This window comes from Salmo salar, chromosome ssa05 (genome assembly GCF_905237065.1).
Source record: "Salmo salar chromosome ssa05, Ssal_v3.1, whole genome shotgun sequence".
NCBI classification, from domain to species: Eukaryota; Metazoa; Chordata; class Actinopteri; order Salmoniformes; family Salmonidae; genus Salmo; species Salmo salar.
Genome location: NC_059446.1, coordinates 14,287,649 through 14,302,849, shown reverse-complemented (window position 1 = coordinate 14,302,849; position 15,201 = coordinate 14,287,649). Strand labels below are relative to the sequence as shown.

General features: G+C 47.6%; 1 protein-coding gene across 3 annotated transcripts in view; it reads left to right on the top strand.

The window, feature by feature from the left end:
* LOC106604287 (transcription factor COE1-A) overlaps positions 1–15,201 on the top strand; it is a 108,007-nt gene that overhangs the window by 74,284 nt on the left and 18,522 nt on the right. For all 3 annotated transcript variants that reach the window (XM_045717922.1, XM_045717921.1, XM_045717920.1), the window contains exon 11: positions 9,623–9,711. In XM_045717922.1, coding sequence (XP_045573878.1) covers positions 9,623–9,711 — 89 coding nt within the window. The remainder of the gene's footprint in view (positions 1–9,622; positions 9,712–15,201) is intronic.

The following is a 15,201-nucleotide window of genomic DNA, read 5'->3' as shown; positions in this document are numbered from 1 at the left end:
GTTAAAGGCAAACAGTGAATTATTTCTTTTTGTGACTTTTTCTAATCATAGTGGCACACCTCATGTAGCCTAGCCCATAGGCGTATATGTTTTGATAAGGTTTGTATCACAACTAAAGTGGCCAAATAACTTCTTAAAATAAAGCACAGTAAACCACTTTACAATGGGTATAGAGCCTAACTGTGTGCATTGCTGCTGCACTTATAATGTGAAGAAACAGCCTATCAATGTGAAGGTAAATGTTCTCATCTGTTGCATCAGGCTAATTGCTTAAACAGTTATTTTGTTGCTAAGGTTGTATTAATTTGGGATGTAGCGCATCCCACAACTGTCCCAGACTGTGTTTGGAATATTTATTTTGCGCACAGAATATAATAGGTCAACTTTTGTAATATGGGGGATAGTAGATTGACATAGGCTAGTGGTTTTGCTGTTCGGTAGGCCTACTCATCTGTTGGCTGACGAAAAGTAAACGTGGACAGTTCATCCAATATCTTAAATATGCGCATTGGAATTGGAGGACGTGCGCATTTGCGTCCCTGATGTGTCTGTCTTCTCTTGTAGCCTTTCACGGAGAGCCATGTGAGTGAGGCGTGCTTCGGCACGCAACCGGGAGAAGGGAATTATAATTATTATACTCAGCCCAAAGGCACAACAGCCACTGGCCGCAAAAGGCATGGATTTGTTTAGGGGGCATTACAGTCACACAAAGGGGATGCAGCCGGGAAATTCAAGGCATTAAGTGCTTGTCAAAGTGTGAATGAGAGACTGATGGAGTGTGTACAGCCTGCACAAAAAAACAAAGCAGAGCTCATGCCTTTCAAGCTACTTTTTTCAAATCATCATTAGAGTGGCATCATGCAGCTTTAGAATGTATTAAAAATCAAAACATACAGCCCAACATTTGTATCACAACTAAAGTTGCATAAATAACTCTAAATGAAGCATACAAGAGGACCTGTTTCTTTGTTAACCGCTCAACACAGAACAGCCGCATGTGCGCACTCCTTGAAATTGTTTGGAGAAAACATACTTTCTATTTTATTCAGCTATGTTCAACTGTATTCTTCATACTATAAAATCATATAAAATAATGCCCCGTAATTCTAAGCAAATCTTGTCTGCTAAATGAACTAGTGTAGCCCACAGCCATATGGCATAGCCAGATCAGGGCCTAACATTTACATTTTACATTTAGACATTTAGCAGACGCTCTTATCCAGAGCGACTTACAGTTAGTGCATACATTTTAAGATTGCTAGATGAAACAACCACATTTTACAGGCATATGAAGTACATTTTTCCTCAATAACGCAGCTATCAGTAGAGTCGGAGCTAGAAGGGGTTGGTCAAGTGCAAGTGCAAGTGCTGGTTAAGTGTTATTTTTTATATATTTTTGGGGGGTAGGGGGGTCATAATGAGGAGGAGGATTATTTAAGATACTGAGGTAGGGTTTCAGATGTTTTCGGAAGATGGGTAGGGACTCTGCTGTCCTAGCTTCAGGGGATAGATGGTTCCACCTTTGGCGTGCCAGGACAGAGAAGAGCTTGGGCTGGGCTGAACGGGAGCTGCCCTCCCGTAGGGGTGGGAGGGCCAAGAGACATGAGGTGGCAGAACGGGTTGGTTCCTCTTGCTGTTCCATAGGTAAGCACCGTAGTCTTGTAGTGGATGCGAGCTTGTAGTGGATGCGAGCTTCAACTGGAAGCCGGTGGAGTGTGCGAAAGAGCGAGGTGACATAAGGAAACTTGGGAAGGTTGAAAACCAGGCAGGCTGCTGCTTTGTGGATAAGTGGCAGGTGTTTGATGGTACAACCAGGGAGCCCAGCCATCAGCGAGTTGCAGTAGTCCTGACAGGAGAGGACAAGTGCCTGGATTAGGACCTGCGCTGCTTCCTGTGCGAGGCAGGGTCATACTCTACAGATGTTGTAGAGCATGAACCTGGAGGATCGGGTCACTGCGTTGATGTTTGCAAAGAATGACAGGGTGTTGTCCAGGGTCACTCCAAGATTCTTTGCACTCTGGGAGGGCAACACTGTGGAGTTGTTAACCATGATGGAGAGGTCTTTGAGCAGGCAGGCCTTCGCTGGGATATAGAGCAGTTCCGTCTTGTCGAGGTTGAGCTTGAGGTGGTGGGCCAACATCCAAGTTGAGATATATGCCAGGCACGCAGAGATGCTTGTCACTACCTGGGTGTCAGAAAGGGGGAAGGAGAAAAGTAGTTGAGTGTCATCTGCATAGGAATGATAGGAGAGACCATGTGAACATATGACGGAGCCGAGTGAGAGGGCCTAGAACCAAGCCCTGGGAGACACCAGTAGTGAGAGTATGTGGTGCAGACAAAGATTCTCTCCACGTCACCTGGTAGGAGCGGCCTGCCAGGTAAGATGCAATCCAAATGTGTGCATACCCTGAGACCAGCCCAGCCCTGAAAGAGTGGAGAGGAGGATCTGATGGTTCACTGTGTCAAAGGCAGCAGATAGATCTAGGAGGATGAGAACAGAGGAGAGAGAGTCAGCTTTGGCAGTGTGGAGAGCCTCCGTGATACAGAGAAGAGCAGTCTCGGTTGAGTGACCGAGACCATCTTGAAGCCTTACTGGTTAGGTTCAAGAAGATCGTTCTGAGAGAGATAACGAGATAGTTGATCAGAGAGAGCACGCTCAAGTGTTTTGAAAAGAAAAGAAAGAAGGGATACAGGTCTATAGTTTTTGACATCAGATGAGTCGAGTGTTGCTTTCTTGAGGAGGGGAGCAACTCGGGTCGTTTTGAAGTGAGAGGGAACTCAGCCAGTCGTCAGGGATGAGTTGATGAGGAATGGGAGAAGGTCCCCAGAGATGGTCTGGAGGAGGGAATGGAGTCGAGCGGGCAGGTTGTCGGGTGGCCAGACCTCACTAGTCACAGGATGTTATCTGGAGAGAGAGGGGAGAAAGAGGTCAGGGCATAGGGTAGTTATCTGTGAGTGAAACCAGTGGAATCAATAGGCTGAGTGAATGAGTAGCAGACGTCGTCAACCAAAGTGGTTGACAAAGTAGTCCGAGAGAGGGAGGAGGGAGGGGAAGGGGGTGGAGGATTATTAATGAGGGAAGAGAAGGTGGAAAAGAGTTTCCTATGATTAGAGGCAGAAGCTTGACATTTAGAGTGATAGAAAGTGGCTTTAGCAGCAGATACAGAGAAGGTAGAGAAGAGGGAGAGAAAGGATGATAGATCCTCCGGATGTTTAGTTTTCCTCCAATTTTGCTCAGCTGCCCGCAGCCCTGTTCTTTAAGCTCGCAGTGAGTCACTCAGCCACGGAGCAGGAGGGGAGGGCCGAACCGGCTGGGAGGAAAGGGAACAGTCCGAGTCATAGGATGCACAAAGGGAGGAGAGTAGGGTTGAAGAGGCAGAATCAGGAGACAGGAGGGAGAAGAATTTAGGAGAAGAGAGAGATGATAGTATGGAAGAGGAGAGAGTAGTGGGAGAGAGAGAGAGCGAAGATTGCGATGGTGCATGACCATCTGGGTAGGGACTGGGTGGTTAGGGTTGGGATTAATGGGAGACAGAAAAGGAAACAAAGTAGTGATCAGAGACCTGGAGGAGGGTTGCAGTGAGATTAGTAGGCGAGCAGCCTCTTGTAAAGATGAGGTCAAGCGTATTGCCTACCTTGTAGTTTGAGGGGATCGGGAAAGGGTGAGGTCAAAAGAGGCAAGGAGGGGAAAGAGCGAGTTGGAAAGAAATGAATCGAATGCAGATGTCGGGAGGTTGAAGTTGCCAGGTGTGAAGAGTGGTGAGCCATCATCAGGAAATTAGCTTATCAAGGTGTCATGCTCATTGAGGAACTCTCCAAGGGCACCTTGTGGGCGATAGATTACAATAATGTTAAGCTTGAGTGGACAAGTGACAGTGACAGCATGGAATTAATTGAGATGGACAGGTAACAGAGGGAGAAAAGAGAAAATCTCCACTTAGGAGAAATGAGTAAACCTGTGCCACCACGTGACAACCAGATGATCTTGGACTATGAGAGAAAACATAGTCAGATGAAGAAAGAGGAGCTGGAGTAGCAGTGTTCTCTGGGCTGATCCATGTCTCCGTCAGGGCCAAAAAGTCAAGGGACTGAAAGGCAACATAGGCTGAGATGAACTCTGCGTTCTTGACCGCAGATCGGCAGTTCCAAAGGCACCACTTAAAGTAGATGGCCCAAGCTAGCAAAACGAATGTACTAGATCAGATAAAGACTAAAAAATTATACTTATCACTCCTGGAGATATCAGGAGTCCTCTAGCTATTGAATGAACATAAGAACAACTCAGAATATTGTCCATGTTCACCCACTGCTGCGTGGCCAAACACAACTCCAACACCATCATTAAGTTTGCTGATGACACAACAGTGGTAAGCCTGATCACCGACAACGATGAGACGGCCTATAGGGAGGAGGTCAGAGAACTGGCAATGTGGTGCCAGGGCAACAACCTCTCCCTCAATGTGAGCAAAACAAAGGAGCTGATTGTGAACTACAGGAAAAGGCGGACAGAACAGGCCCCCATTAACATCAACAGGGCTGTGGTGTAGCGGGTCGAGAGTGTCAAGTTCTTTGGTGTCCACATCATCAACGAACTATCATGGTCCAAACATACCAAGAAAGTCGTGAAGAGGGCACGACAAAACCTTTTCCCCCTCAGGATACTGAAAATATTTGGCGTAGGTCCCCAGATCCTCAAAACTTTCTACAGCTGTACCATCGAGAGCATCCTGACCGGTTGCATCACCGCCTGGTGTGGCAACTGCTCGATATCTGACTGTAAGGCGCTACAGAGTGTAGTGCGAATGGCCCAGTACATCACTGGGGCCAAGCTTCTTGCCATCCAGGACCTATGTAATAGGCGGTGTCAGAGGAAAGCCCAGAAAATTGTCAGACTCCAGTCACCCAAATTATAGACTGTTCTCTGCTACCGCACAGCAAGCGGTACCGGAGCACCAAGTCTAGGACCAAAAGGCTCCTCAACAGCTTCTACCCCCAAGCCATTAGACTGCTGAACAATTCATAAAAATCACCACCGGACAATTTACATTGACCCCCCCCCCCCCCTACACTGCTGCTACTCCCTGTTTATTTGTTACCTATGCATAGTCACTTCGCCCCCACCTACATGTACAGATTACCTCAACTAGCCTGTACCCCTGCACACTGACTCGGTACCGGTGCCCCCTGTATATAGCCTCGTTATTGTCATTCTTATTGTGCTACTTTTTATTATTACTTTTTATTTTAGCCCACTTGGTAAATATTTTCTTCTTCTTGAACTGCACTGTTTGTTAAGGGCTTGTAAGTAAGCATTTCACGGTAAGGTCTACACTTGTTGTGTTCGGCGCATGTGGCAAATAAAGTTTGATTTGATTTGATGCTATTTTGTTCTTCTGTAGGAAAATGCCGTCGGGGGTACGTCAAATGAAAATGTGATTCACATTTTTTTCTCCACATTTTCTAACAGTCCATTTAGTAAGGCCCGCGTCCATAGAGACACATACCAGCTCTACTGGTAGTACTGCTACTACCAGCAGTACTACACCTGCACCTGTCGTCGACACAATTTATTCTGCTTCCACGAGCACATCCAATGCTATCATCAGAAATTCTACATTTGTTGTTAGCCCAGCTAGCATGGACACTGACAGTTATGAATCTGATGCAGCCGAAGAGCTACTGCCGCCTTACCTGGGAAAGCAACGAACAACAGACAGGGACGTTGGACCATAGAAAAAGCAAAAACATGATGAGAACTACATTGACTTGGTGTTCACTTATATTGAGAGTAGTGCCTTTCCTCAGCCAATGTGTGTTATGTGTGCAAAAGTACTATCTCACAACTCGATGAAACCTTCACTCTTTCGCAGACATTTAGAAACAAAACATGCCAATTTGAAAAATAAGCCACAGGAGTTTTTTGAGCGAGAATTAAGACGATTTTCAAGTAGTAAGACATGTATAAAAGCAACAGATATCATTAATAAGAAGGTACTAGAAGCGACATATATGGTGAGCTACCAAGTGGCTAGAACAGGCAAGCCACATACTATTGTGAAGGACTTATTCATTCTTCCTGCTGCTGCGGATATGGCTGGGACAATACTGGGGGAAAAGGCCCAAAAATCTATACAGACAATGCCTTGATCAAACAACACTGTTTCACTATGCATCAGTGACATGGCAGGAGATGTTTTGAAACAATTACTGCTTCGCATACAAGACAGTGAATTCTATGCGTTACAGCTGGATGAGTCAACAGACGTGGCGGGCCTGGCCCAGCTCCTGGTATATGTCCGTTACGTTTATGGGGGGTCAATTAAGGAAGACATCCTCTTCTGCAAACCTCTGGAAACCAGGACAAGAGGAGAGGATATTTTTGAAGTACTGGACAGCTTTGTGACATCAAATTAACTTTGGTGGGCAAGATGTGTTGGTATCTCTAGTAATGGTGCAAAAGCCATGACAGGGAAACATAGTGGAGTGGTAACGCTCGTCCACTCAGTTGCTCCCAACGCCACTTGGGTCCACTACAGCATCCACCGAGAGGCTGTTGCTGCCAAGCGAATGCCTGACAGCTTGAAAGACGTTTTGGACACTACAGTGAGAATGGACAAGGCCCCTGAACTCTCGTGTATTTTCTGCACTGTGCAATGATATGGGTAGCGACTGGTTATCAAGGGGAAAAGTATTGACAAGTTTTTTGAATTGAGAGACAAGCTTAAAGTTTTCTTTACTGGCCATAATTTTCACTTGTCTGACCGCTTGCATGATGACGAGTTTCTCACACGACTGGCCTATCTGGGTGATGTTTTTTCTCACCTGAATGATCTGAATCTAGGATTACAGGGACTCGCTACAACTATATTCAATGTGCGGGACAAAATGTTGGTAGAGCATGGTGGTTGCAACGCCAGGGTTGTGGGTTCGATTCCCACGGGGAGCCAGTAGGGGGAAGAAAAAAAATATATAAATGAAATGAAATGTATGCATTCACTACTGTAAGTCGCTCTGAATAAGAGCGTCTGCTAAATATGTAAAATGTAAATGATTAAGAAGTTGGCGCTCTTCTCTGTCTGCATTATTAACAAGGACAACACACAGGTCTTTCCATCATTGTATAAGTTTTGTGTGCAAATGAACTCAAGTTTATGGACATTGTCAAATGTGATATAGCGAAGCACCTGAGTGATTAGGGTGCGAAATTACGAAGGTACTTTCCCGAAACGGATGACACAAACAACTGGATTCGTTATCCCTTTCATGTCCTGCCTCCAGTCCACTTACCGATATCTGAACAAGAGAGCCTCATCGAAATTGCAACAAGCGGTTCTGTGAAAATTGAATTTAATCAGAAGTCACTGCCAGATTTCTGGATTGGGCTGCGCTCAGAGTATCCTGCCTTGGAAAATCGCGCTGTTAAGACATGGATGCCCTTTGCAACCACGTACCTATGTGAGAGTGGATTCTCTGCCCTCGCTAGCATGAAAACTAAATACAGGCACAGACTGTGTGTGTTGAAAATGATTTAAGACTGAGTCTCTCTCCAATACGACCCAACATTGCAGAGTTATGTGCATCCTTTCAAGCACACCCTTCTCATTAACCTGTGGTGTTATTCACAATTTTCGATGAACAAATAAGGTTTTATATGTAAGATGGTAAATAAAGAGCAACATTATTGATTATTATTATATAAGTATTTGTGCCCTGTTCCTATAAGAGCTCTTTGTTACTTCCCACGAGCCAGGTTGTGACAAAAACTCACACTCATTGTTATGTTTAATAAATGTATCGTATAGTGTGTGTGTGTGTGTGTGTGCTAGGCTTACAATGATGACTAAAAGCAACTTTTGAGAGTGCGCTGACCCTGGTGCTAGAGGAGGTACGCAGCTGGAGGTTGAATGTTTGAAGGGGTACGAGACTATAAAAAGTTTGGGAACCACTGGTGTAGGCTATATTGCATGGATTTATTATATATATGTTTTATGTAGATGATCCAAAGGTCTGCATCAATGGCTGGTAGGCTGTGCTTGGAAGCCAGGAGATGCTAAATGTGTTTATGTTAATTAACGGTCAGTTACCGTGAGACCGGCAGTTATCACCGGCTGACGAAATGTCACGACCTCCACAGCCCTACGCAGGACTAATCCAGGTCTGAATCCTACTTAAGGCTTAAAGGGATCAGAGAAGACAAAATTGTGTCAACTGTTATTCCTCTGTAATAATTGAAGATGTGATCTTCTCATTGTTTTGGCGTGATTCATATATTTACCAGCTGCCTGTACTGACATTTCACTCTCTGACATAATCTCTTTCTCATCTCCCTCTTTTCTCAATCTATCTCTCCAGTCTCCCATTTGCCGTGGTCAACCTCTCTCTTCACTTATTTTTCCTTCTCTCTGTCCAAATCATTGTATTAAATGGAAACAGCAAAAAGAGAGGGAGAAGGGGAGGTAAAGAAAGAAAGAGAGGGAGAGAAAGAGAGATTGATATATATAGAGAGAAAGAGAGAATGATAGAGATTATCCACACTTCATTGTACATCTGTGCTGTGTGTTTTCTGTCTGGGGGTCTATCATAAAGAGCCTGGCAGGCTTACAGTAGCAGGACCACAGCTTGTACACTGCCTCTCCAGAGGTCTACTTGTTTCTGGGGGCCAGTGGGTCAAGCTGTCTCCTCAGATGGGATGCGAGCTGTGCTTACACCCCCAGGAAACACCCTGGCTGGGGCCTACGGGGCCAACAGACGGCAAGCAGAGAGAGACACACTCACAGAGACTGTTCACACACACACTTCATAAGGTTTTCTTCTCTGAGGACAATCAGCTGTTGGTCTGTTCTGTTTCTCCTGCGGCTGCTTTTATTGGTGGGTTTTCTACTGTATGAGTTTCCTCTGGCTAGAGAATAGAGGAATATAGAATAGAGAATAGAAGAATAGAGGAATAGAGGAACAGAGAATGGAAGAATAGAGGAATATAGAATAGAGGAATAGAGGAACAGAGAATTGAGGAATAGAGAATAGAGAAAAAGAGAATAGAGGATAGAGAAATAGAGGAATAGAGGAAATGAGAATAGAGAACAGAAGAATAGAGAAATAGAGAATAGAGAAATAGAGAATAGAGAAATAGAGAATATAGGAATAGAGAATAGAGGAATAGAAAAATAGAGAATAGAGAATAGAGGAACAGAGAATAGAGGAACAGAGTAGAGGAACAGAAAATAGAGGAATTGAGAATAGAGGAATAGAAGAACAGAGAATAGAAGAATAGAGAATATAGGAATAGAGAATAGAGGAATAGAGAATAGAGGAATAGAGAATAGAAGAAAAGGAGCATGAAAGAGAGAAAATAAGAGAGTGGGAGAGAGAGACTGCAAGGGATGGGAAAGAGAAATTGGGAGAACGGGAAAGTGGGAGAAAGGTTCAGAGGGATAATTCCAGTCTTGGTCTGCTCTGTTCATACTCTTATGTTTAAATATTCATGTTAAAGCTTAGCTTATTCAATTACCATCACTATGAGTTCTGTCAGTGTTCCCAGAGTGACATTACTATCTCTCTCTCCCTCTCCCTCTCTCCCTCTCCCTCTCTCCCGCTTCCTCTCTCCCGCTTCCTCTCTCCGCAGCGTTAAATGAGCCCACTATAGATTACGGCTTCCAGAGGTTACAGAAAGTCATCCCCAGACATCCAGGAGACCAGGAGAGACTACCTAAGGTCAGCACACACACACATACACACATTCACACCCATACACACACACACCCATACACACATGCACATACACACACACAAAGAAAGGAAGGAAGGAAGAGGAGCGGGAAGAGAGCAGGGGAAGGAGAGGGGGAGAGACAGAGTAAGGAAGTAGAGGGGGAGGAGGAGAAGGGGGAGGGGAGAGACAGAGTAAGGAAGTAGAGGGGGAGGAGGAGAAGGGGGAGGGAGGGGAGAGAAAGAGTAAGGAAGTAGAGGGGGAGGAAGAGAAGGGGGAGGGGAGGGGAGGGGAGAGAAAGAGTAAGGAAGTAGAGGGGGAGGAGGAGAAGGGGAGGGGAGAGAAAGAGTAAGGAAGTAGAGGGGGAGGAGGAGAAGGGGGAGGGGAGGGGAGAGAAAGAGTAAGGAAGTAGAGGGGGAGGAGGAGAAGGGGGAGGGGAGGTATACAGGTGTCCATCATGGTTCAGTCAGTCAGCAGAGGAGTCAGTAGATCGAAGAACTGCCCAGCTGAGTGTTCTTACTGAAGCTTGATTGGTCGTCCAGCACTGAAAGACAGCAGGGGAGGGGAGAGAGAACAGGTGTAGGAGGTTAAGAGAGAAATCACCTCTCCCTCACTCTGGGTCATGTCTGGTAGTGAGGTCTGTGGAACAAATCAGCCCTCCTACCCTGAGATACTTGATACGTATGGCCCCTGATCTTCAGACTAACACCCCCCTGTATCTCCTCCCTTCCACTGTCTCTCAATCCCCCCTCTGTTTACCTCCTCTGTTTCCCCCCTCTGTTTCCCCCCTCTGTTTCCCTCCTTTGTTTCCCCCCTCTGTTTCCCTCCTTTGTTTCCCCCCTCTGTTTCCCCCCTCTGTTCCCCCCTCTGTTTCCCTCCTCTGTTTCCCCCCTCTGTTTCCCCCCTCTGTTCCCCCCTCTGTTTCCCCCTCTGTTTCCCTCCTTTGTTTCCCCCTCTGTTTCCCCCCTCTGTTTCCCTCCTTTGTTTCCCCCTCTGTTTCCCCCTCTGTTCCCCCCTCTGTTTCCCTCCTCCCAGTCCCCCTCTGTTTCCCCCCTCTGTTCCCCCTCTGTTTCCCCCCTCTGTTTCCCTCCTTTGTTTCCCCCCTCTGTTTCCCCCCTCTGTTTCCCTCCTTTGTTTCCCCCCTCTGTTTCCCCCTCTGTTTCCCCCCTCTGTTTCCCTCCTTTGTTTCCCTACTCTGTTTCCCCCCTCTGTTTCCCCCCTCTGTTTCCCTCCTTTGTTTCCCCCCTCTGTTTCCCCCCTCTGTTTCCCTCCTTTGTTTCCCTACTCTGTTTCCCCCCTCTGTTTCCCTCCTTTGTTTCCCCCCTCTGTTTCCCCCCTCTGTTTCCCTCCTTTGTTTCCCTACTCTGTTTCCCTCCTTTGTTTCCCTACTCTGTTTCCCTACTCTGTTTCCCTCCTTTGTTTCCCCCCTCTGTTTCTCTCCTCTGTTTCCCCCTCTGTTTCCCTACTCTGTTTCCCCCCTCTGTTTCCCTCCTTTGTTTCCCCCCTCTGTTTCCCCCCTCTGTTTCCCTCCTTTGTTTCCCCCTCTGTTTCCCCCTCTGTTTCCCCCTCTGTTTCCCTCCTTTGTTTCCCCCCTCTGTTTCCCCCCTCTGTTTCCCTCCTTTGTTTCCCCCCTCTGTTTCCCCCCTCTGTTTCCCTCCTTTGTTTCCCTACTCTGTTTCCCCCCTGTTTCCCCCTCTGTTTCTCTCCTTTGTTTCCCCCCTCTGTTTCCCCCCTCTGTTTCTCTCCTTTGTTTCCCCACTCTGTTTCCCCCCTCTGTTTCCCTCCTTTGTTTCCCTACTCTGTTTCCCCCCTCTGTTTCCCTCCTTTGTTTCCCTACTCTGTTTCCCCCCTCTGTTTCTCTCCTTTGTTTCCCTACTCTGTTTCCCCCCTCTGTTTCCCTCCTTTGTTTCCCTACTCTGTTTTCCCCCTCTGTTTCCCTCCTTTGTTTCCCCCCTCTGTTTCCCTACTCTGTTTCCCCCCTCTGTTTCCCCCTTCTGTTTCCCTCCTCTGTTTCCCTACTCTGTTTCCCTCCTCTGTTTCCCCCCTCTGTTTCCCTCCTCTGTTTCCCCCTCTGTTTCCCCCTTCTGTTTCCCCCTCTGTTTCCCCCTCTGTTTCCCCCTCTGTTTCCCTACTCTGTTTCCCCCTCTGTTTCCCCCCTCTGTTTCCCTCCTTTGTTTCCCCCCTCTGTTTCCCCCCTCTGTTCCCCCCTCTGTTTCCCTCCTCTGTTTCCCCCCTCTGTTCCCCCCTCTGTTTCCCCCCTCTGTTTACCTCCTCTGTTTCCCCCCTCTGTTCCCCCCTCTGTTTCCCCCCTCTGTTTCCCTCCTCCCAGTCCCCCCTCTGTTTCCCCCTCTGTTCCCCCCCTCTGTTTCCCCCCTCTGTTTCCCTCCTTTGTTTCCCCCCTCTGTTTCCCCCCTCTGTTTCCCTCCTTTGTTTCCCCCCTCTGTTTCCCTCCTTTGTTTCCCTACTCTGTTTCCCCCTCTGTTTCCCCCCTCTGTTTCCCTCCTTTGTTTCCCCCTCTGTTTCCCCCTCTGTTTCCCTCCTTTGTTTCCCTACTCTGTTTCCCCCCTCTGTTTCCCTCCTTTGTTTCCCTACTCTGTTTCCCTACTCTGTTTCCCTCCTTTGTTTCCCCCCTCTGTTTCCCCCCTCTGTTTCTCTCCTTTGTTTCCCCCTCTGTTTCCCCCCTCTGTTTCTCTCCTTTGTTTCCCTCCTCTGTTTCCCTACTCTGTTTCCCTCCTCTGTTTCCCCCCTCTGTTTCCCTCCTCTGTTTCCCCCCTCTGTTTCCCCCTTCTGTTTCCCCCCTCTGTTTCCCCCCTCTGTTTCCCCCTCTGTTTCCCTACTCTGTTTCCCCCTCTGTTTCCCTCCTTTGTTTCCCCCTCTGTTTCCCCCTCTGTTTCCCTCCTTTGTTTCCCCCCTCTGTTTCCCCCCTCTGTTTCCCCCCTCTGTTTCCCTCCTTTGTTTCCCCCTCTGTTTCCCCCTCTGTTTCCCCCTCTGTTTCCCTCCTTTGTTTCCCCCCTCTGTTTCCCCCTCTGTTTCCCTCCTTTGTTTCCCTACTCTGTTTCCCCCCTCTGTTTCCCCCTCTGTTTCTCTCCTTTGTTTCCCTACTCTGTTTCCCCCCTCTGTTTCCCTCCTTTGTTTCCCCACTCTGTTTCCCCCTCTGTTTCCCTCCTTTGTTTCCCCCCCTCTGTTTCCCTCCTCTGTTTCCCCCTCTGTTTCCCTCCTTTGTTTCCCTACTCTGTTTCCCCCTCTGTTTCCCTCCTTTGTTTCCCCCCTCTGTTTCCCCCCTCTGTTTCCCCCTCTGTTTCCCTCCTTTGTTTCCCTACTCTGTTTCCCCCCTCTGTTTCCCCCCTCTGTTTCCCTCCTTTGTTTCCCCCTCTGTTTCCCCCTCTGTTTCCCTCCTTTGTTTCCCTACTCTGTTTCCCCCCTCTGTTTCCCTCCTTTGTTTCCCTACTCTGTTTCCCTACTCTGTTTCCCTCCTTTGTTTCCCCCCTCTGTTTCCCCCCCTCTGTTTCTCTCCTTTGTTTCCCCCCTCTGTTTCCCCCCTCTGTTTCTCTCCTTTGTTTCCCTCCTCTGTTTCCCTACTCTGTTTCCCTCCTCTGTTTCCCCCCTCTGTTTCCCTCCTCTGTTTCCCCCCTTCTGTTTCCCCCTTCTGTTTCCCCCCTCTGTTTCCCCCTCTGTTTCCCCTACTCTGTTTCCCCCTCTGTTTCCCTCCTTTGTTTCCCCCTCTGTTTCCCCCCTCTGTTTCCCTCCTTTGTTTCCCCCCTCTGTTTCCCCCTCTGTTTCCCCCCTCTGTTTCCCTCCTTTGTTTCCCCCCTCTGTTTCCCCCCCTCTGTTTCCCCCCTCTGTTTCCCTCCTTTGTTTCCCCCCTCTGTTTCCCCCTCTGTTTCCCTCCTTTGTTTCCCTACTCTGTTTCCCCCCTCTGTTTCCCCCCTCTGTTTCTCTCCTTTGTTTCCCTACTCTGTTTCCCCCCTCTGTTTCCCTCCTTTGTTTCCCTACTCTGTTTCCCCCCTCTGTTTCCCTCCTTTGTTTCCCCCCTCTGTTTCCCTCCTCTGTTTCCCCCTCTGTTTCCCTCCTTTGTTTCCCTACTCTGTTTCCCCCTCTGTTTCCCTCCTTTGTTTCCCTACTCTGTTTTCCCCCTCTGTTTCCCTCCTTTGTTTCCCCCTCTGTTTCCCTACTCTGTTTCCCCCCTCTGTTTCCCCCTTCTGTTTCCCTCCTCTGTTTCCCTCCTCTGTTTCCCCCCTCTGTTTCCCTCCTCTGTTTCCCCCCTCTGTTTCCCCCTTCTGTTTCCCCCTCTGTTTCCCCCTCTGTTTCCCCCTCTGTTTCCCCCCTCTGTTTCCCCCTTCTGTTTCCCTCCTCTGTTTCCCTACTCTGTTTCCCTCCTTTGTTTCCCTACTCTGTTTCCCCCCTCTGTTTCCCTCCTTTGTTTCCCCCCTCTGTTTCCCCCTCTGTTTCCCTCCTCTGTTTCCCCCTCTGTTTCCCTCCTCTGTTTCCCCCTCTGTTTCCCCCTTCTGTTTCCCCCTCTGTTTCCCCCCTGTTTCCCTCCTCTGTTTCCCCCTCTGTTTCCCTCCTCTGTTTCCCCCTTCTGTTTCCCTCCTCTGTTTCCCTACTCTGTTTCCCTCCTTTGTTTCCCTACTCTGTTTCCCCCCTCTGTTTCCCTCCTTTGTTTCCCCCTTCTGTTTCCCCCCTCTGTTTCCCTCCTCTGTTTCCCTCCTCCAATAAATGAACAGCAGTAGATAGAACACTTTTTTCTAAGAGTGTACCTATCTATAACCTAATATTGTTCTTCGACTGTCCCCATAGGAGAACCCTTTGAAGAACCCTTTTTGGTTCCAGGTAGAACCCTTTTAGGTTCCATGAGGGACCCTTTCCACAGAGGGTTCTACATGGAACCCAAAAGGGTTCTGCCTGGAACCAAAAAAGGGTTATGCTATGGGGACAACCGAAGAACCCCTTTGGAACCCTTTTTTCTAAGAGCGTAGGAAGGAAGGAAGGAAGGAAGGAAGGAAGGAAGGTAGGTAGGTAGGTAGGTAGGTAGGTAGGTAGGTAGGTAGGTAGGTAGGGTAGGTAGGTAGGTAGGTAGGTACGTACAGTACCAGTCAAAAGTTTGGACACCGACTCATTCAAGGGTTTTTCTTTATTTTTACTATTTTGTACATTGTAAAATAGTAGTGAAGACATCAAAACTATGAAATAACACATATGGAATCATGTAGTAACCCAAAAAGTGTTAATCAAATCAAAATATATTTATATTTCAGATTCTTCAAAGTAGCCACCCTTTGCCTTGATGACAGCTTTGTACATTCTTGGCATTCTCTCAACCAGCTTCATGAGGAATGCTTTTCCAATGGTCTTGAAGGAGTTTCCTCATATGCTAAGCACTTGTTGGCTGCTTTTCCTTCACTTTGCGGTCCAACTCATCCCAAACCATCTCAGTTGGATTGAGGTCAGGTGATTGTGGAGGCCAGGTCATCTCATGCAGCACTCCATCACTTTTCATG